A 16,201-nucleotide genomic window follows, 5' to 3' on the forward strand; every position below is an offset into this window, starting at 1 on the left:
CAAGGATTAAGCTGATGAATATTACATAACCTGACGAACTATATGGCTAAATACATTAAGGTTATTAATTATGCTGGTATCGGTCTCCAGATAACGGCAGGGAAACATACTCTGCATTCCTGCTTCACAGCGGTGCAGCTAACAGAGGAGAGAAACTCTGTTAAATGGACCCACAAATTATCCTCCAGGAAGATTTCACTGTCCCACAGAGCCAGTAGCAGAGAGCAGAGTAGAATTCCCATCTTTACATCCAAAGTTTATTGGAGGCCTGTCCAATTAGAAGGCAACAAGGGGCAGAAGAAACCATAGCAAATGGAGAGTGTTTCCATTCTCCATTTCTGTTTTGTTCTTATTTAGGGACCATTTAGTATCCAATTCCACAGGCCGCTCAGGGAAGAAAAACTGCATAATCTGCGCTGTGCGCACCTCAAAGTTTACAATTTTTGTTGTTGGTGGTTTTTTTTTGCTGCTTGGCAGAATATAGATGAGCGCTCCTTGAAGAGACCCTCATTTAGATTCAATACAGCCATCTTCCCAGAAGCTGTTAGCTAAGAGCAGCGGACGCATAGGAAAAACACAAGGCGCCTATCCAGTAACAAAGGAGGGGAAAGCAGGACTTATAGGCACAGTGGGGCTGATTCTCATTCGCATTGTGGCCCCTTTCCACCACGATAGCAGCATAAAGGGGTCTTGCAGTGAGTGGAAATTACACTGACTTCCCTTTACTTCTGCAGAGTGGCGTGAAATGGCATCAGACCCGACGGTCCCTTTAAGCTGCGCGCAGGTGCAGCCACACAGCAATCTGGTAGCTACCGCACCTCTCGTGTGGCCGGGAGCTCAGGCAGCACACAGGCCTTCAACCTGCCATAACCTGCAGCTGCTCTGCTTGGCACCGGAGACCAGCAGGGCGGAGAGGTAAGGAGAAGAGTGAAAGAGGCAGGGGCTTTGGAGACCCCGGCAGGGGTCCTGCTTGTCTGCCAGGCCTTCCTGCGGGAATCCAGGGCAGCAACTCTTGGTGCCATAGGAAGCCTTGAGCCAGCAGTGAAGAGTAAGGAGCGTGGACTGGGGAGGGGCAGAAGCACCATTTAAGTGGGTGGGGGGAGAGGCTCTTCACAGTCCCATTCCAGGGTTCACGGAGCCAGCTGTGGAGATGCTGATCCCTGCCGCTCGCAGGCTGACAGGGCTGAAACGAGCCCCTGGCAGCCCTGCCCAGTGGGAGGAACGAGGGGAGGGAGAACCTGTACCACCATCTCAGTTCATGCACTCCTGCCTGCTCCGGGCTGCAACAGCAACTCCCTCCTGGAGACCCCGGAGTCAGAGGTGAGAGCAGGGCTGGCTGAGGGACAGAGAGGGAAAGACCCTAAAATCCCTTCCCCCAAAGAAGCCTCGAGCCACCGGGGGTATAAGGAGCAGGGTGGGAGGAGCTCCTGGGAGGGGCTGGTGGGGGTTCCCCCTCAAGGGCTAAGGTTCCTGGGAGGAGGTGTGTGTAGGTCTCATGGGGGACAAAGGCATGGCTCTGGCTTTCCTGGTTTTCTAACTTTGTTTTCCAAAACTCTGGAGAGTTGGTAGGTTCTCAACCCACTGCGACGTGTGCATGTGTGACCGTGTGTATATCCATTACTGACACGTCACTTTACAAACACCTGACACTTTTCAATGCCATATAGTGTGAGACCAAAAAAAAAAAAAAAAAAGTGTGAGCTTGCCCAAGGACAAAAATGCAGTGCACAGTGGAGTCTGCAGCCCACACAGAACAAAGAAAATTTAGAGGGAACATTGGTCTGGCCGAGGGTAATGTTTTCAAAAGAGAACCCAGACATCTGGTCATTTAAGATCTTGGTACTTTTTAGAACTACAGGGTCTGGTAGCCTCAGTGCCTTAGGCCGCTTTCAGAAGAGATTTGGGGCATATCTACACTACAAGTGAAGGTGTGACTGCATCCACACTGTGGCTTTAACCTAGCTAGCACTGGTATCAATAATAGTGGAAACAAGGTAGCACAGGGTTTAACACAGGCTAGCAGGCAACGTCCATACCCAGGCTCTCTGGCTGGCGTACGCTACGATTGCAAGCCCATCCGGAAGCCTGCACCAGCCTGTTCACACGTCTGTTGTTACAAGGCAAGGTGTAGGGTAAATGGAAAGCTGACTGTGGGTTGTTTCTGCACAGGCACAGAGTAGCGGTGTGGGTATGAACCCCCAGTGTGGATGCACGGCACTAGTGTAAAAAGTGATTTGCACAGGGGTATGCCCCACTGATACAATTCACTTTTTTTACACCAGTGCAGCACATCTAACCTTACGTAGCTACATCAGTGGGGGGAAAAAACAACTCAGCACACACCGGGCTGGACAGAAAAAGGAGGAAAGAAAAGAGGGAAGGTGGAAGACGAGGGAAGAAGGGGGCAATCCTACCTCATAATATTTGCCATCTAAGTAGCAGCCGCAGTTGTGGGGAAGGATGCAGCTCTTGCCGTTCAGGACGTAACCAGGGTCACACTGGCACCCTTCCACGCAGTAATGGTTACAGTCGCTTTTCAGCCGGATGGCAGCACAGCGGGGCTGGCACACAGTCACACAGCTCTCGTAGTGACTGTTGGGGGGACAGCTGACAGCTGGAATGCAAGGGACAGGGCTTAGCAGGCAGGAGAAAATGAGTAGTCAACCTGTAAATTAACAGCCACCCCCACCCCTACCCCACAATGGCACAGTCCAGTAAGCTTAACTCTCGTAGTGTTAATACTAAGCTATAGGGTGAAATGGCAGGTATTCGCATGCCCCTTGACGGGGAGGAAAAGCTACAGTCCAGGTTTGCAGAGGTGAAAGGCTGATACACAGATTCCCTCAGCTATCCAGCCCCCCCAACTCCAAGCGCTAAAGAGGAGCAAGACTCAGAGGTCGGCCAATGGGCACATCCAAAGATCGCAAAGCACCTTGCAGGCAGTGATTATGGTTCATCCCACCAGGTAAGGCACATTTATCCCAAAGTTACTGCTGGGTAAATTGAGGCACAGAGGAGGAAGTTAATCTAGGCAAGGAAGAGTACCCAGACAGCTAGTCATTTAAGATCTTGGTATTTTTTAGAATATCGGTGACTGGTACCCCAGTGCCCTGAGCCAATTTTGTCTAAATTCCTCAGGCATTGAGTTTGGATACAGTGGTTCATCCTCACTTGCTAAAACCAAGGGACTGTGCTGCTCTGCTCTGCTAAGCTGCAATTTATAGTCCACCCCAGAAAAGGCTGCATTTTACTGGTGGGCGAAATCAACCCGATGTTAGATTATCTAGTTCATTTGGGATGGAAGCTGTTGCATTAATCTAAGATGATCGGCATGGTCCTGGGTTATTGTGAGCCACACTTAAAACGTTTCCATTTTAACACGAAATCCCCTAAGGCTTCACTGATGGGTTTGGGGAGGTGTGGTCAGCCTGTGCCTTAGTCTTTCACCCCTAGAGGGCCAAGTTCAAATCTCAGAATAGGTATGGTTGGCCTCCCATCCTTAGCCCCCATCTGTGCACAGCACAGAATCCATCTTGAATGTCCAGTGGTCTTTGCCCAAGAAAGATGCATAAGGTTGTTGCTGGCTATGACTGAACACCGTTAGCAGAACTACTACACCATTGTATTCTCAGCCAAGCAAGCCAGCAGCCAGCAAGGCACCCTCACTTAATGTACCACCTTCTCCTCCTCCTCTATGCTTCTCTGGACTCTAGTGGTGCCCAGAAGCCACCACCAAGATCAGGGCTCCATTGGGCAAAGCACGATACATACGTTATGAACCAGTCCCTGCCCTGAAGGCCTTACAATCTTAAAATATAATACAGAAGAAGAGGAGGGGAAACAGATGGCCAGAGAGGCAAGGTGACTAGCCCAAACTCACACAACAGTCCAGAACCTGGACTAGAACCCAGGGCTCCTGAGGGCCAGTCCAGCACCTTATCACTAGACTACACTACTTCTCTCCCTTCACCTATTCCCTCAGGTCCCTCTAGTGTTCCCAGCTATGCATCACCCCTTCTGCTCTGTTCAGTTCACCGATATAGAATGGACGCCAGCCCAGGCTCACGCGGTACCTAGCTCCAGCCCCCAGGAGCAAGTCCCTCTGACTTGGGAGCATTACGTTTTAAGTCATGACTTTGCGACTAGAAAGAAGAATAAACCAAATTTAATTTTAAATCTTGTTAGTCATGAAAATTACTTTTTGTCTGATTTGCCGGATGGTCTGTCTGCCGCAGAGGTTTGCAGCTCCATTTATGAGGGAGTTTAATTGAACAATGCATTGTAATCTTATTGACAATAGCAGGCAGCATCATTAGAACAAACACATAATCTTCCCCTCCTATATAACTAATCAAATTCTTATTTAACAAATGAAGAATAGCTGCTCTCTTTTGAACTTTGGAGTTAACCCTTCCCCTCCCTGGATTTGCTACGAGGTGCAAGGTGCTCTAAACTATGTGGCTCCTGACTATTCAGCTATGCTCTTTGTGGGTTGTCTACAGGGTTTAAACCGAGGACTTTCAGCATAGATCTTCTACCACTTGAGCTAAAGGAGTAGCTCCATTAGCAAGCAGCAGTAGTAGGCTGTTATCAATTGGCCCAACCACTAGAGAGGGGAACATGACACACTGTGCCAGTGTGCTACTTCTACAAGTACAGCTGTATAGAGGGAGCCAGCTACAATACACTTGTGCCCCTGGTGCAATAAAAGCACCACCTATGTATACAGGCACTTACCACCCCCTCCCTTGGGATGGTATCTGAGCACCTCACAATCATTAATGTATTTATCCTCACAGCACTCCTGAGAACAGTATCATCCCCTTTTTTACACTGGTGAAACTGAGGCACACAGAGAGTAAGAGTGCCCAGGGTCACACAGAGAGTCTGAGGCAGAGCCAGGAATTGAACCCCCATCTTCTGAGCCCCAAGCCATACTTACTCCATAGATCCATTGGGCAGGGCAGAGGAGAACCTAAACACACCCCCAGGCTATGCTGAAGCACTTGACTAGCCAAGACTTTAGCAGGGTCCAGAGACGACATTAAAACTCAGCCAGGTTCCTTTGCCCCTAGAGCCATGCTCTGCTTTTGTTGGGGTGCAACCGTGTTGTAAACGGGTTCCCTGACAGCTGTCTTTATAACAAGCCCTGTCCACAATACATTGGAATCACTGTGCTTAGCCGGTTAGACAGTTCTAGCCTGGGGGGACTGGTTTCCAAATGGAGCTGAGCCCCTGCAGTTCCCCTTGAAGTGTGTGAGATCCCTGTTGTTAAACCACGCTACAAGGCCCATCTGCAGGCTTTGTAATGTGGTGATCACACCACAGACTGCTGGCACAGCGCACGCCCACACAGAACACGGTTGAAAGACGTGTTGTGCTTTCAGCTGGCTCGGGGGCCGGCCCGTGCCTGGGCTCTCACACGGCTCCTCTGCTGAGCGGGGAGAAACGCAAACCAACAGCCTGTCTACAAATCAGTCACGTTGGGGAATCCGGTTACAACTCACTTGCCTGCTAACCCATTTGCAATCATGGCTCGGATCTGTAGTGCCGACTGGACCTTACCCAGGAGATGTCTGCTTTAAAGTCTTTGTTTAACCCGGGCTTTAGCTTTTTTGCAAAACACAGTGAAGTTCTAGTGTGCAGTGCATGTTGGAATCATGGCCCCAATGCTGCAATTGGATTCACGCAGGCAGATGCTTTTGTATCAAACCCAAGGGCTTCACTGGGGCTCTGCAAGCGCTGGATTGCAGAAGTGGGGCCTCTGTTTGAAACTGGATTTGGTATCACTTCTCGTGGTTGTATTTGCAGTGTAGACAGGGCTTGATTCAATGAGAGGTGGATTGTAGCACCACATGGCTAACTCAGTTCTCAGGGAAATAAAAACTCTGTTCTCATCCAGATTGGGGAGACCAAGCTAGAAACCTCTTAGCATCAACCACGGCATGCCACCAATCCTAGCATTGGAGTAGATTTGCATACAATACAAACAATAGCCCTCCTGACCATTACACCGCCCAGGCCCTGGGTTTTTGAACAAGCCTGGAGAAATACCCGGAGACAAACTTGTTTCCTGCTAAGTGCTTAGGAAACCTTCAGATTTAGTGGCTGCCCCATAATTCATCCTCCTGCAGCTCCATTTCCTTTATGAATCTGTTGACACGAGCGATAATCTCCCATGACTCTGGTACACATCTCTTTCATGCTGAGTTATCTGTTGAGCTATTTTTCTTCCCTGTCTCTTATCAGCGGTATCATTTTTAATCCATTATTTTTGGTTTTGTCATTATTATGGGGCCTAACCTTGGTTCTTCTCCTTAGGAATCCCCGGAGTGTCAAGGATTCCTTGCTCCCATATTCACCACCTCCCCCGCACGAAAGCCAGACATCATGGCAATCATGCTCATCAAGAACAATAACGTTTGCATAGTGCTTTCCGGCCATGCATCTCAGAACATTCCACAACACTAGGCCACCCTAGTTCCTGTTCTACACAAGGAGGTTCAATGACCTGCCCAAGGTCCCACAGCAGGTCAGTGACAGAGCTGGAAATAGAACTCAGGTGTCCTGGCTCCCAGTTCTGTGCTCTATCCACTGGGTAACACTGTCTCACGAGGCTCATCCCTCCATAGAGATGTCTATGATGCTGCTGCCTCTCAGAACTATGCAGTGCAGCTCCATGTAGCTGCTACGGAGATTACCTATGCTGCTTGGCTGGGACCTGAACTCTGATTCCCTCGTCTGGTCACCAGACTTGGGGTGCTAGTGGAAAATGCCAGGCTGATAGTCTGGGAGACTGAGTTCCTCTAATTATGCACGGGTAAGGGCACTGCTCTGCAGGGACCACTGAGAACTAGCTCAGTCTCCATAGCCCATCCAGCGCCTGTTGCCAAGGTGGCCAGCCAGGTGGCCAATTAGCACCAGTAGCAGCAGTGGTTTTGTGGTGCAGGCACTTCCCCATTAGGAACTGGGCCAAGGCCACTAAATTCATCTCATGCCAGTCACCCAGAACAGCCATCAGATGGCACCAGTGACAGCCACTGGACTGGATTTGAATCTAGCTCCCTCTACACTGTATTGCCATTTTCTCCCCATATTGTCCCCCTCTCTTTGGCGAGGGAAGCTTTAGGTTTTGCACACACAAAGACAGACCCTTTGCTGCAATTGCTATTGAAGTCGGTGGAGCGACACCAGCTGAGGACCTGGTCCGAAAGCAGACGATCATCCAAGTAATTTACAGGGGCCAAGGTAGAAGGAAAAGGTTCTGCTCACAGCACGAGGTGAAGTTCCTCCAGCCGGTGATGGCTATTCCCTGGGTTTGGCAGGTGCTGGCGTAATTCTGCAGCCAGCTGCAGGCGGTTTGGACAGCTCCCCCATCAATGCAGGTATCAAACAGGCAGTTCTTGTAGAAGAAGCCGGGGTTGACTTTGCTATGGCACTTGGCGAAGACGCTGCTTTTGCTGGGAATTAGGCTGCACAGCTGCTGGGGTTTCCAGAACCCTTCCACCTTACTGCAAGTGGGGCACCTGTCACCACAGCCCACCTGGCAAAAGGTGTCCCGCTTCACCCAGCTCTGGCCGAAGTCATTGATGTTGGAGGCCACCAGCCCGCTGGAGGTCTCCAGTTCATCACCAGGATTGCCGTTGTAGCGGCCGCAGAGGCCATAGGTGTTGTTCTGGAGGCTTCGCGGGACGGTGACGGAGAGGAAAGTCTTCCAGTCATACACCACCTTCAGCCCAAAGTCGGTCTCCACCACGATGTGGAAGCCAAAGGCAAAGATGTTCACCTTCCCTTGGCCCAGCTTCAAGGGCAGGTAGAGACGCTCATTGTTAATCTGCAAGGACACAGAAGCGGATGGGTAATTATTAATCTGCAAGGACTTGAAGGTAGGATCAAGGGATGTCATTTGTTTTAGGATATGCACCTCATGGGAGATGCTCTGTTGTGCAAGCTGTGACTGTGATGCAGCTCTTAGAAGAAAAAAGTGATGATTACCATAATAATTATAACAACAACAGCCTGGTTGAAGCACTGGAGGATGCGGCATTGGGCAGGAGTTGGGCTAGATCTGGCTCCCAGCTTTTTCCAGATTGGGGTTCTCTTTTCCATACTGTGTGCTGTTTGTGAGCACCTCTGTTCCAGGACTGGTGTAGAAAGTGCAAAGAAACAAGCTACCCAATGGGTACGTCTGTACTGCAATCGCAGGGTGTGACTGCAGCTCGAGTAGATGTACCTGAGCTAGCTTTAATCTAGTTACCTCGAGTGCCTGAGCAGTGAAGCCGCAGTAGTACAAGCCTGCCTGGGACCCTAGGTAATTACTCGGGTAGCTAGCTCACGCTGAAGCAGTTGCTGCTGCGACTTCACTGTGCTGGTACCCAATGTAGCCATATTAAAACTATCTCAGGTACGTCTTCATAGACATGTCTTAAGAAAATACCCAGAATCTACATCACTGATTTCAGAATAGCAGCCGTGTTAGTCTGTATCCGCAAAAAGAAGAACAGGAGGACTTGTGGCACCTTAGAGACTAATAAATTTGTTAGTCTCTAAGGTGCCACAAGTCCTCCTGTTCTTCTATCACTGATTTCTTCTCTCACAAGAAACCGATCTGCAGGTCCCAGACATCTGCTACCACTTGGCAGAGAGGCCCCCAAAGTGACAATGATTAGAAATGGGCCCAGAGCTGTGAAGTTCTGACCCAGATTTGGATCTCAATCTGAACTTCCCCAAAGCCTGGGCATGTTTGGACTCAGTATTTTGCTTTGGCTCTTCCTGGAAATAGGTTCTATTGGGACACCAGGTTCCAGATTCCACAGACTTTTGCCTCACAGCCCCCAACAGTGCACCTCCAGGAACTGACAGCATGGACAGCCAGACGAGCGCCAGTGGAATATCAGCTCATCACAGGGAACTTCCTCCTGCTAAGAAGCGCTCCATGCTGCCCAAGGAGGCTGCATCATGCCCTACGCGGTGTTCAGTGATCACTCAGTGCTTCTGCTCTTTGCAAGAGCTCTGTTTTATTCAGAGTCCAGTTCCAGGTAGCTATGCTTAACAAGAGCTCCATAACACCCACCCAGACTCACTATCTGGGACGTTCAGCCCTTAAAGGTACCACCTCTAACACCACGCCGCAGCTTGTTTAGATACCGGCTGCCAGGTTCTGCTCCGAAAACAATCAGACCTTGGAAGTCAGTTAGAACCTCACCCACTTTGCTTGCAGCTCCTAAGAGAACTCAGAAATCCAATCCCTTTCCTGCCTTGATATGGTTACCCAGTTATCCTGCAAGTCCTCCTCATGCAGCTCCCCTGCAGAGTTCCCACAAGGGTTTCATATGCACAGGCAGGCTTGGACCCTCCAATGCAGCTTGCTGGGGCTTTATCCTTCCAGAAAGCAAATGTCACTGTAGATCTCTATAAAATGATGGAGGCAGCACAGGGGAAAACAGAAGGCCCCTTAAGAAAGTCAAGTCAGGCAGCTTTATGAAATGAGAGACGTGGAGCAGCAGAAAATGCTCAGATAGGAACCATAAGGCATTCTGGAGACAGAATGTGTTCAGGACTCGAGCTACAGCAGACAAGGGTGCACAAGACCATGGGTCAGGATCTACCAAAACTTCACCACTTTCCAATAGCATCAACTCCTGCCCTGTCCCCGATTAGCTGGCAGCGTGTACTGTGCTCAACTGAGTCCCACAACCCCAGGCTGCGGCCTCTCTCTCCACCCCACTACCCTCTGGGTCATGTTGTGACCAGCCGACTCACCAGCACCGTGTATTTGTAGGCCCGGTGGATGACTATGTTATAATTGAAGACGTCCACCTCAACTTGCTTCACCCACAAGGCCAGGGACGGGTCCCGGTCCTCGTTCTTGGCCGTGACGGTGAATCCGGGGAAAGTATCCGACCTCTCCACCCGCTGCCTGGAGATCGTTGTGCAAAGGACCAGTGGGCAGCTGCTCTGGAAGTCAAACGAGAATCCATCAAAGGTCAAGTAATGGCCATAGCCAGAGACGATGCAGGAGGCATCTGTGCGGGGCTGGCAGTAGTAGAGGCCGTTCTCCTCCAGGCAGTACTCGTCGTCCTTGCAGGAGATGTTCTCGCAGTGCACGCTGTTGTCAGACCCATTGCAGTAGCAGAAGAACTGGCAGTCGATGTCCATCCAGAAGGTCTGATTGGTGAAGAGCTGATGCCCCTCAAAATTACAGCCACACTCGCTCCTGGGGACACACTGGGACCCTTGGAAGGCAAAGCCCTCGTCGCACTGACAGCCCTCCATGCAGGTGTCCACGCAGACGGGGCCGATGACCAGGGTTTCGCAGGTCTCGGTGCAGGTCATGCATTCCTCGAAGTGGCTATTTTCAGGGCACTGGAGAGCTGGAGGCAATGAAACACACACAACGTCAATGGCTTATTGGGGAGAAAGGCTCCACCGTCACTGGCGATGGAGATTCAGGTCAGAGAGAAGGAGGATGTAGGATCAGCAAGACAAAGAGCAAGTTGTGGTATTGGGTATTGCCACACAAGCTACTGTAAAAGAAAACAACCGTACACACCTCCCATTTCCTCTGATTTCTCCCTCCCCATCCTGCCACCGTATCTGGTTTTCTGTTCGTACCCTTCTCCCTCCTGCAGAGGTTTCCTCTCCGTCTCGTCTCAGGATCCAGTTCAGTCTGGCCCTCTTGCTCTTTTGATAATCTCTGTGGACTTTCTCCCCCTGACCTCCCTCATAGCTTCTCCCCCTCCATCTCTCTGGTCTTGTCCTTGTCCTTTTCCCTTTGACTGCCCCATCTGTCTGAAACACTTGCCTCCATCAGAGACGCTGACCTAGTTCACCGTGTGAATCACACCCTAACTCCTTTCTTTTGCCTTCAGCTCACAGCCCCAACTGTGTCTGAGACTCACCTTCCCCCCCCCAGCATTGCTCTCCTCCATGAATCCCTTCCTGTCCCCTCCCTGCTGCCATATACACACCAGCACATGGCACTCAGGCTCTTTGCTCTTGCCTTCAAGAATTCCTAGCCCCAGGCCTCCACCTCTAGGCTCCTGTTTCCTCTGCATCTCCTGGTTCTCTTGCCTTACTGCTCCCTTCATCTCTTTCACCCGCTCTCAGCTTCATAACCTTGACCAATGTATCCCCCTACACCTGGATCAACCTCCCCTCTGCGTATCTGCTCCATCTCTCCTCCTCCTTAGGAATCCTTCCCACCTTCTTCTCTGCACCTTCCCGTTTATTTATTCTTCCATGTCTCATCTCCTGGATCTCAGGACCACATCCTGGGAGATGCTGAGCATTCTCAAGCCCCACTGGGCTCAGCACCTTGCTGGATTACAGTCCCTTACTCTGCAAGTTCTTTGTGCCAGGGAACAGGCGCTACTTGTCACAGATAGTCTGTGGTTGTTATTGATACAGATCACTGATATGACTCTGCAAATGTGCACGGTTGCTGAGCAAACCTGTAACAACTGCACATTTGCAGAGTCATATCAGTGATCCGTATCACTGACCACCACGGACTATCTGTGACGTGTCCTCAACAGCATGACGAGGCCATTATGTTCTATTGGGAGGCAGTGGATAGAGCACTAGACTAGGACTCAGGAGTCCTGGGTTCTATTCCCAACTCTGCCACTGACCTTGGCTAAGTCACTTTCCCTCTCTGTGCCTCAGTTTGCCCATCCGTGCCATTTTGATTTGGCCCTCCTTTGCAATCTATAGAGCTAGGAGATCTACTGATGCAATGTGCTATATAAGAGCATAAGATTCTTATGTTATTATTGTATTAATTGTGCAGAAACATCAGCTCGCTGACAGTCCATTCTAAACTGCAGATGATGGTCGACTTTTCTGGATTCATTGTCCACATCCTGCTTCTCTCCTATCATCATCACTAATATTTGCATTACAAGCAGCAAAGAGTCCTGTGGCACTTTATAGACTAACAGACATATAGGACCATGAGCTTTCGTGGGTGAATAGCCACTTCTTCGGATGCATGTAGTGGAAATTTCCAGAGGCAGGTATAAATATGCACGCAAGAGTGAGTCAGGCTAAAGATAACGAGGTTAGTTCAATCAGGGAGGATGAGGCCCTCTTCTAGCAGTTGAGGTGTGAACACCAAGGGAGGAGAAACTGTTTTTGTAGTTGGCTAGCCATTCACAGTCTTTGTTTAATCCTGAGCTGATGGTGTCAAATTTGCAGATGAACTGAAGCTCAGCAGTTTCTCTCTGAAGTCTGGTCCTGAAGTTTTTTTGCTGCAAAAGGTAGCCATCCTGCAGCAAAAAAACTTCAGGACGAAAGCTCATGCTCCTATACGTCTGTTAGTCTATAAGGTGCCACAGGACTCTTTGCTGCTTTCACAGATCCAGACTAACACGGCTACCCCTTTGATATTTGCATTACAGTATCAATACAGGATGGTCCCTGGCTTGAAGAATTTACAGTCTAAACAGGCAAGCTGGACAACGGTAGGAGGGGAAACTGAGGCACGGGGTGAGAAAGTGACTTGTCCAAGGTCATAAAGCAGGTCAGTGTCAGAGCCGGGAATAGAAGCTCAGGTCTCCTGACTCTGAGGGCCCTGTCCACTAGACCACGGGGTCTCTCCTTCCCTCTCCCTTCCACAGACTCCCATAAGTCCTCAGTTTGAGAGATGAAGGCTGGTTCATTGCCTATTATGTACTTCTGTGGTGTGGGATTTTTTTACATGTGCTTTTGAATTATGAATGTTACAACATCGATGGCAAGCTGACAGCGATAGCAAAAAAACATGACTTATTCAAATTACTCTCTGATGATGGCTTACACTATTGTTAGAATCCATCTGCAATTCTGGAACACTCAGACACAGTGTAATACAACTCCTGATGTTCCTGAAATGCCATCATGAAATTACTTAATTGGGAGACCTCTTTCTGCAAGGGAAAGGAAGTGCTTAAAAAAATAGCCTGAGCACAAAAAGCAGAAGCTTTGTGTCTTTGTGCCCAGACAAGATTACCTTCTTAATTTGTACAAGTTGCCCATTTACTTGCCAGTTCTTCCCGACAAGTACAAATGTTTTCTTTCTGCACCACAAGACTGTACTTTGCTACAATGCTACTGGGGCTGAAGCAGGTGCTCATCTGAATAAGGACCTGGTAAACAAGTTAAGAAACTCTCCTACTATTTCCTTTTTGTTGACCCCAACGCATGGCTTAAAATAGCTAGGTAAGAGACTACTTCTTCTTGCATCATTGGCTATTGTTACAAACAACCTGCATTGACTGAAGCTGGCGAAATAGCAAAAACCCACCACCAATCCTTCATTTACAGAGATTTTTGTGAATCAGAGCATCAAGTTCTGTTCAGTGAGGTCATACTAGGCTAGATGCAGGGATTACAGAGTGAAATTCTCTGGCCTGTGCTCTGCAGGATATCAAATAAGATGATCACAATGTTCCCTTCTGAACTTAAAATGTATAGGTGAAATTCTGGCTCCATTGAACTCAACAGGGCCAGGTTTTTACCCTATGAATCTATGTTGCACCCAGACACCACAGTGATGGGCAACCTTATAAGAACCTAAATAGAGGAAAATAATAGATACGATTAATTATGAATTAGTATTATTTATTCTAGTCCTACACCAGGACCCCACTGTGCAAGGCATGTATAAACACAGAACAAAAGACGGTTCCTGACCAAAAAAGCTCACAATTTTCCATGAGAATGTTTGGTTTGGTCAAAAAGCCATTTCCCCCCCCTCCAAAAATGTTGACTAGATTCCTTGATTTTAAGGCCATAAGATCATCTAGTCTGACCTCCTGCATAGCACATGGGACCACTCAAACGTTTTAGTCGATAGTCCTTAGATGCGCAGGCTGGAGGTGCAGCTTTGAGGGGAAGGATCTGGGGGTGGAGGGGAAGGAAGGATGGAAAGGGAGGAGGGGGGAAAAATGAACATACTTGTCCTCTGAAGAAGTAGTAGTTCACCCCACCCAAAGTCAATCAAAGACTTTTCCCCAACTTACGGCAAAAGTTGAAGCTCCTCCACTGGCCGACCTCCACCTCCGCGTTCTTACAGGCGCTAGCGTAACGAGCCACCGAGTCGCAGAGCTCCGACTGATTGCCCCTGCTCTGGCACAGGCGGAAGAGGCACGTTCTGTAGTAGGCCGACGCATTGACCACGCCGTGGCAGTCCAGGAAGGAGCTGTTGGTGGGGTCGTTGATGATCCCGCACTTGGAGCGGCTCCGGTAGTATTTGAGCAGCTCTGAGTCATTGTTGCAGGCCTTGAGCAGGTCCCCGCACTCCCCGTTGCAGATCTCGTCGAAGGTGGTCCAGCTCTGCAGGAAAACCACCAGGTTGTCCGTGCACTTGCCGTTGGGGAAGCAGAACTCGTCGCTGCTGTTCCCGTTAAAGAAGCCGCACAGTCCGGCAGTGCAGTTGAAGTAGACGGTCGAGAGGCGTATCTGCAGCATGCCCAGGTTGGAGTACTGGATACTCACAAGCCCTTCAGACTCAATCACCGTGCCATTTTTGCTCCGGTAAATTTCCAACTGGCCGGAGGGGAGGAAAAATGGCAGCTCCACTTCATAACCATTCACCTGCAAATGAAAGCATGTGGTGGATGTGAAATGCTCGCCGCTATGGAGGTGACCACTGAAAGTAGAGCGCCTTGTGTCCTACTCCCGCAGCTAGCAGCAGACAGTGCTATCGCTCTGCATCACATCGTCATCTGTGTCAAATACAGCGTGGACAACGAGCATTTAAACTGGTGCTAAGTTATTTTAAGAGCAGGTTAGACAACCACCTGTCGGGGATGGCCTAGGTAAGACTGAGTCCTGCCATGGGTGCAGGGGACAGGACTAGATGACCTCTCGAGGTCCCTTCCAGTCCTATGAGTCTATAATGGATTCTCATTCGGATTCTGTATTTCAAACCAAGCCTGCATGCTGCCTGAAAACAGCCCACGTGCCACCAGCAGGACAAATACCACAGTGTGAGAACCACTGATCTATGCTACATTTTCCATCGCCCTCGTGAGATCAGAATGGAAGAGTTAGCGGAAGAAACAGGAAGGTAAGGGAGGGCCCATTGTAAGTTGAGCAGGTTGAAAGGAGTTGCGACTGTTTTATAACAAGCCCGGGGTCATCTAGGAACCGCATGGCTGCCATTAGACTACACATAGAGCTCATCTGGAACGTCATAGCGACATCTGGATTATAAACTCTTTGGGGATAGCAACTGTCTTTTTGTTCCGTGTTTGTACAGTGCCTAGCACAATGGGGTCCTGGTCCATGGCTGAGGCTCCTCCGTGCTCCCACAATACACATAAATAATCTGAGATAGAACCAAAATTCTCCTTCAAGAAAGAGCACAGGTCTCTTACACGTAAGCTACAGGAGAATCCCCATTAGCAGGATGGAGCCTATGAGACACAGCTCAGCAGTTCTGATTGCCACCAGTAGAGGGCAGTAGTGCACGTGCACACTTCCCAGTATGTTGCGAAGCAGTGGTAAAGCTGTGTAACTGCAAGCATGGCAGAAGAGTATCACATAGCTTCATGTAGGACAGTGACACCCTTTCCATGCTGGCACTGGTGGCTGGTAAAACTGACTAATTTGGGTCTGAATAAATAAGGATCGCTGTCAGCTTGACACCCCATATGCCTAGGGCACATTCATTTGTAAGCAGCTCTGGCTTAAAACAAGGTTGCAAGGACTATTTGTAAGTAACACTGTCGTGGATTTTAGATGTTTTTCTGTCTGTGTGCCCTGATCCAAGTTGCTCACTCTAGAAATCAGTGATTTATCTAACCGCCAGCAATACAGACTCAAGCGGGGATTTGACCAATCAAGCTGGGCTCTTGCGGCGTCTTGCATCATCCTTCACCACTAACAAACATTCAGCAAGCAGAGCTTAGCTGAGAATTGCAACAGGGACTTTAGTTCACGATGCACGAGCCAGAAGAGCATCCTCGCTTCTCTCCTGCGGCTGTCCTGGGTCAGCAGGGCTAAGACGAGCGAAAGCTCACTGGTGACAATAAAGCACGCAAAGCCTCAAAGCCTCACAGGGAGCAAAACCGTTCAGTAAGAAGGCTCCTTGTTTTCAATAGCTGCTTTGTTGACTATAACTACACTGTAACCCCGGCTCTGCAGGAAATGGTATTTTAATAAAACCCACAGACTTGCCGTACAGGCATCGTACATTGATTTCCACCTACATCCC

At 49.4% G+C, this 16,201-nt stretch overlaps 1 protein-coding gene across 2 annotated transcripts in view; it reads right to left on the bottom strand.

The window, feature by feature from the left end:
• The window catches only part of LOC101953457 (tubulin-specific chaperone cofactor E-like protein), a 104,735-nt gene that overhangs the window by 21,491 nt on the left and 67,043 nt on the right, over positions 1-16,201 (bottom strand). For both annotated transcript variants that reach the window (XM_042851900.2, XM_065568975.1), the window contains 4 exons: positions 14,004-14,577; positions 9,763-10,373; positions 7,273-7,834; positions 2,415-2,614 (listed from right to left, as the gene is read on the bottom strand). In XM_042851900.2, the coding sequence (XP_042707834.2) occupies positions 2,415-2,614; positions 7,273-7,834; positions 9,763-10,373; positions 14,004-14,577 (1,947 nt within the window). The remainder of the gene's footprint in view (positions 1-2,414; positions 2,615-7,272; positions 7,835-9,762; positions 10,374-14,003; positions 14,578-16,201) is intronic.

The sequence above is a fragment of the Chrysemys picta genome, chromosome 16 (genome assembly GCF_011386835.1).
Source record: "Chrysemys picta bellii isolate R12L10 chromosome 16, ASM1138683v2, whole genome shotgun sequence".
NCBI classification, from domain to species: domain Eukaryota; kingdom Metazoa; phylum Chordata; order Testudines; family Emydidae; genus Chrysemys; species Chrysemys picta.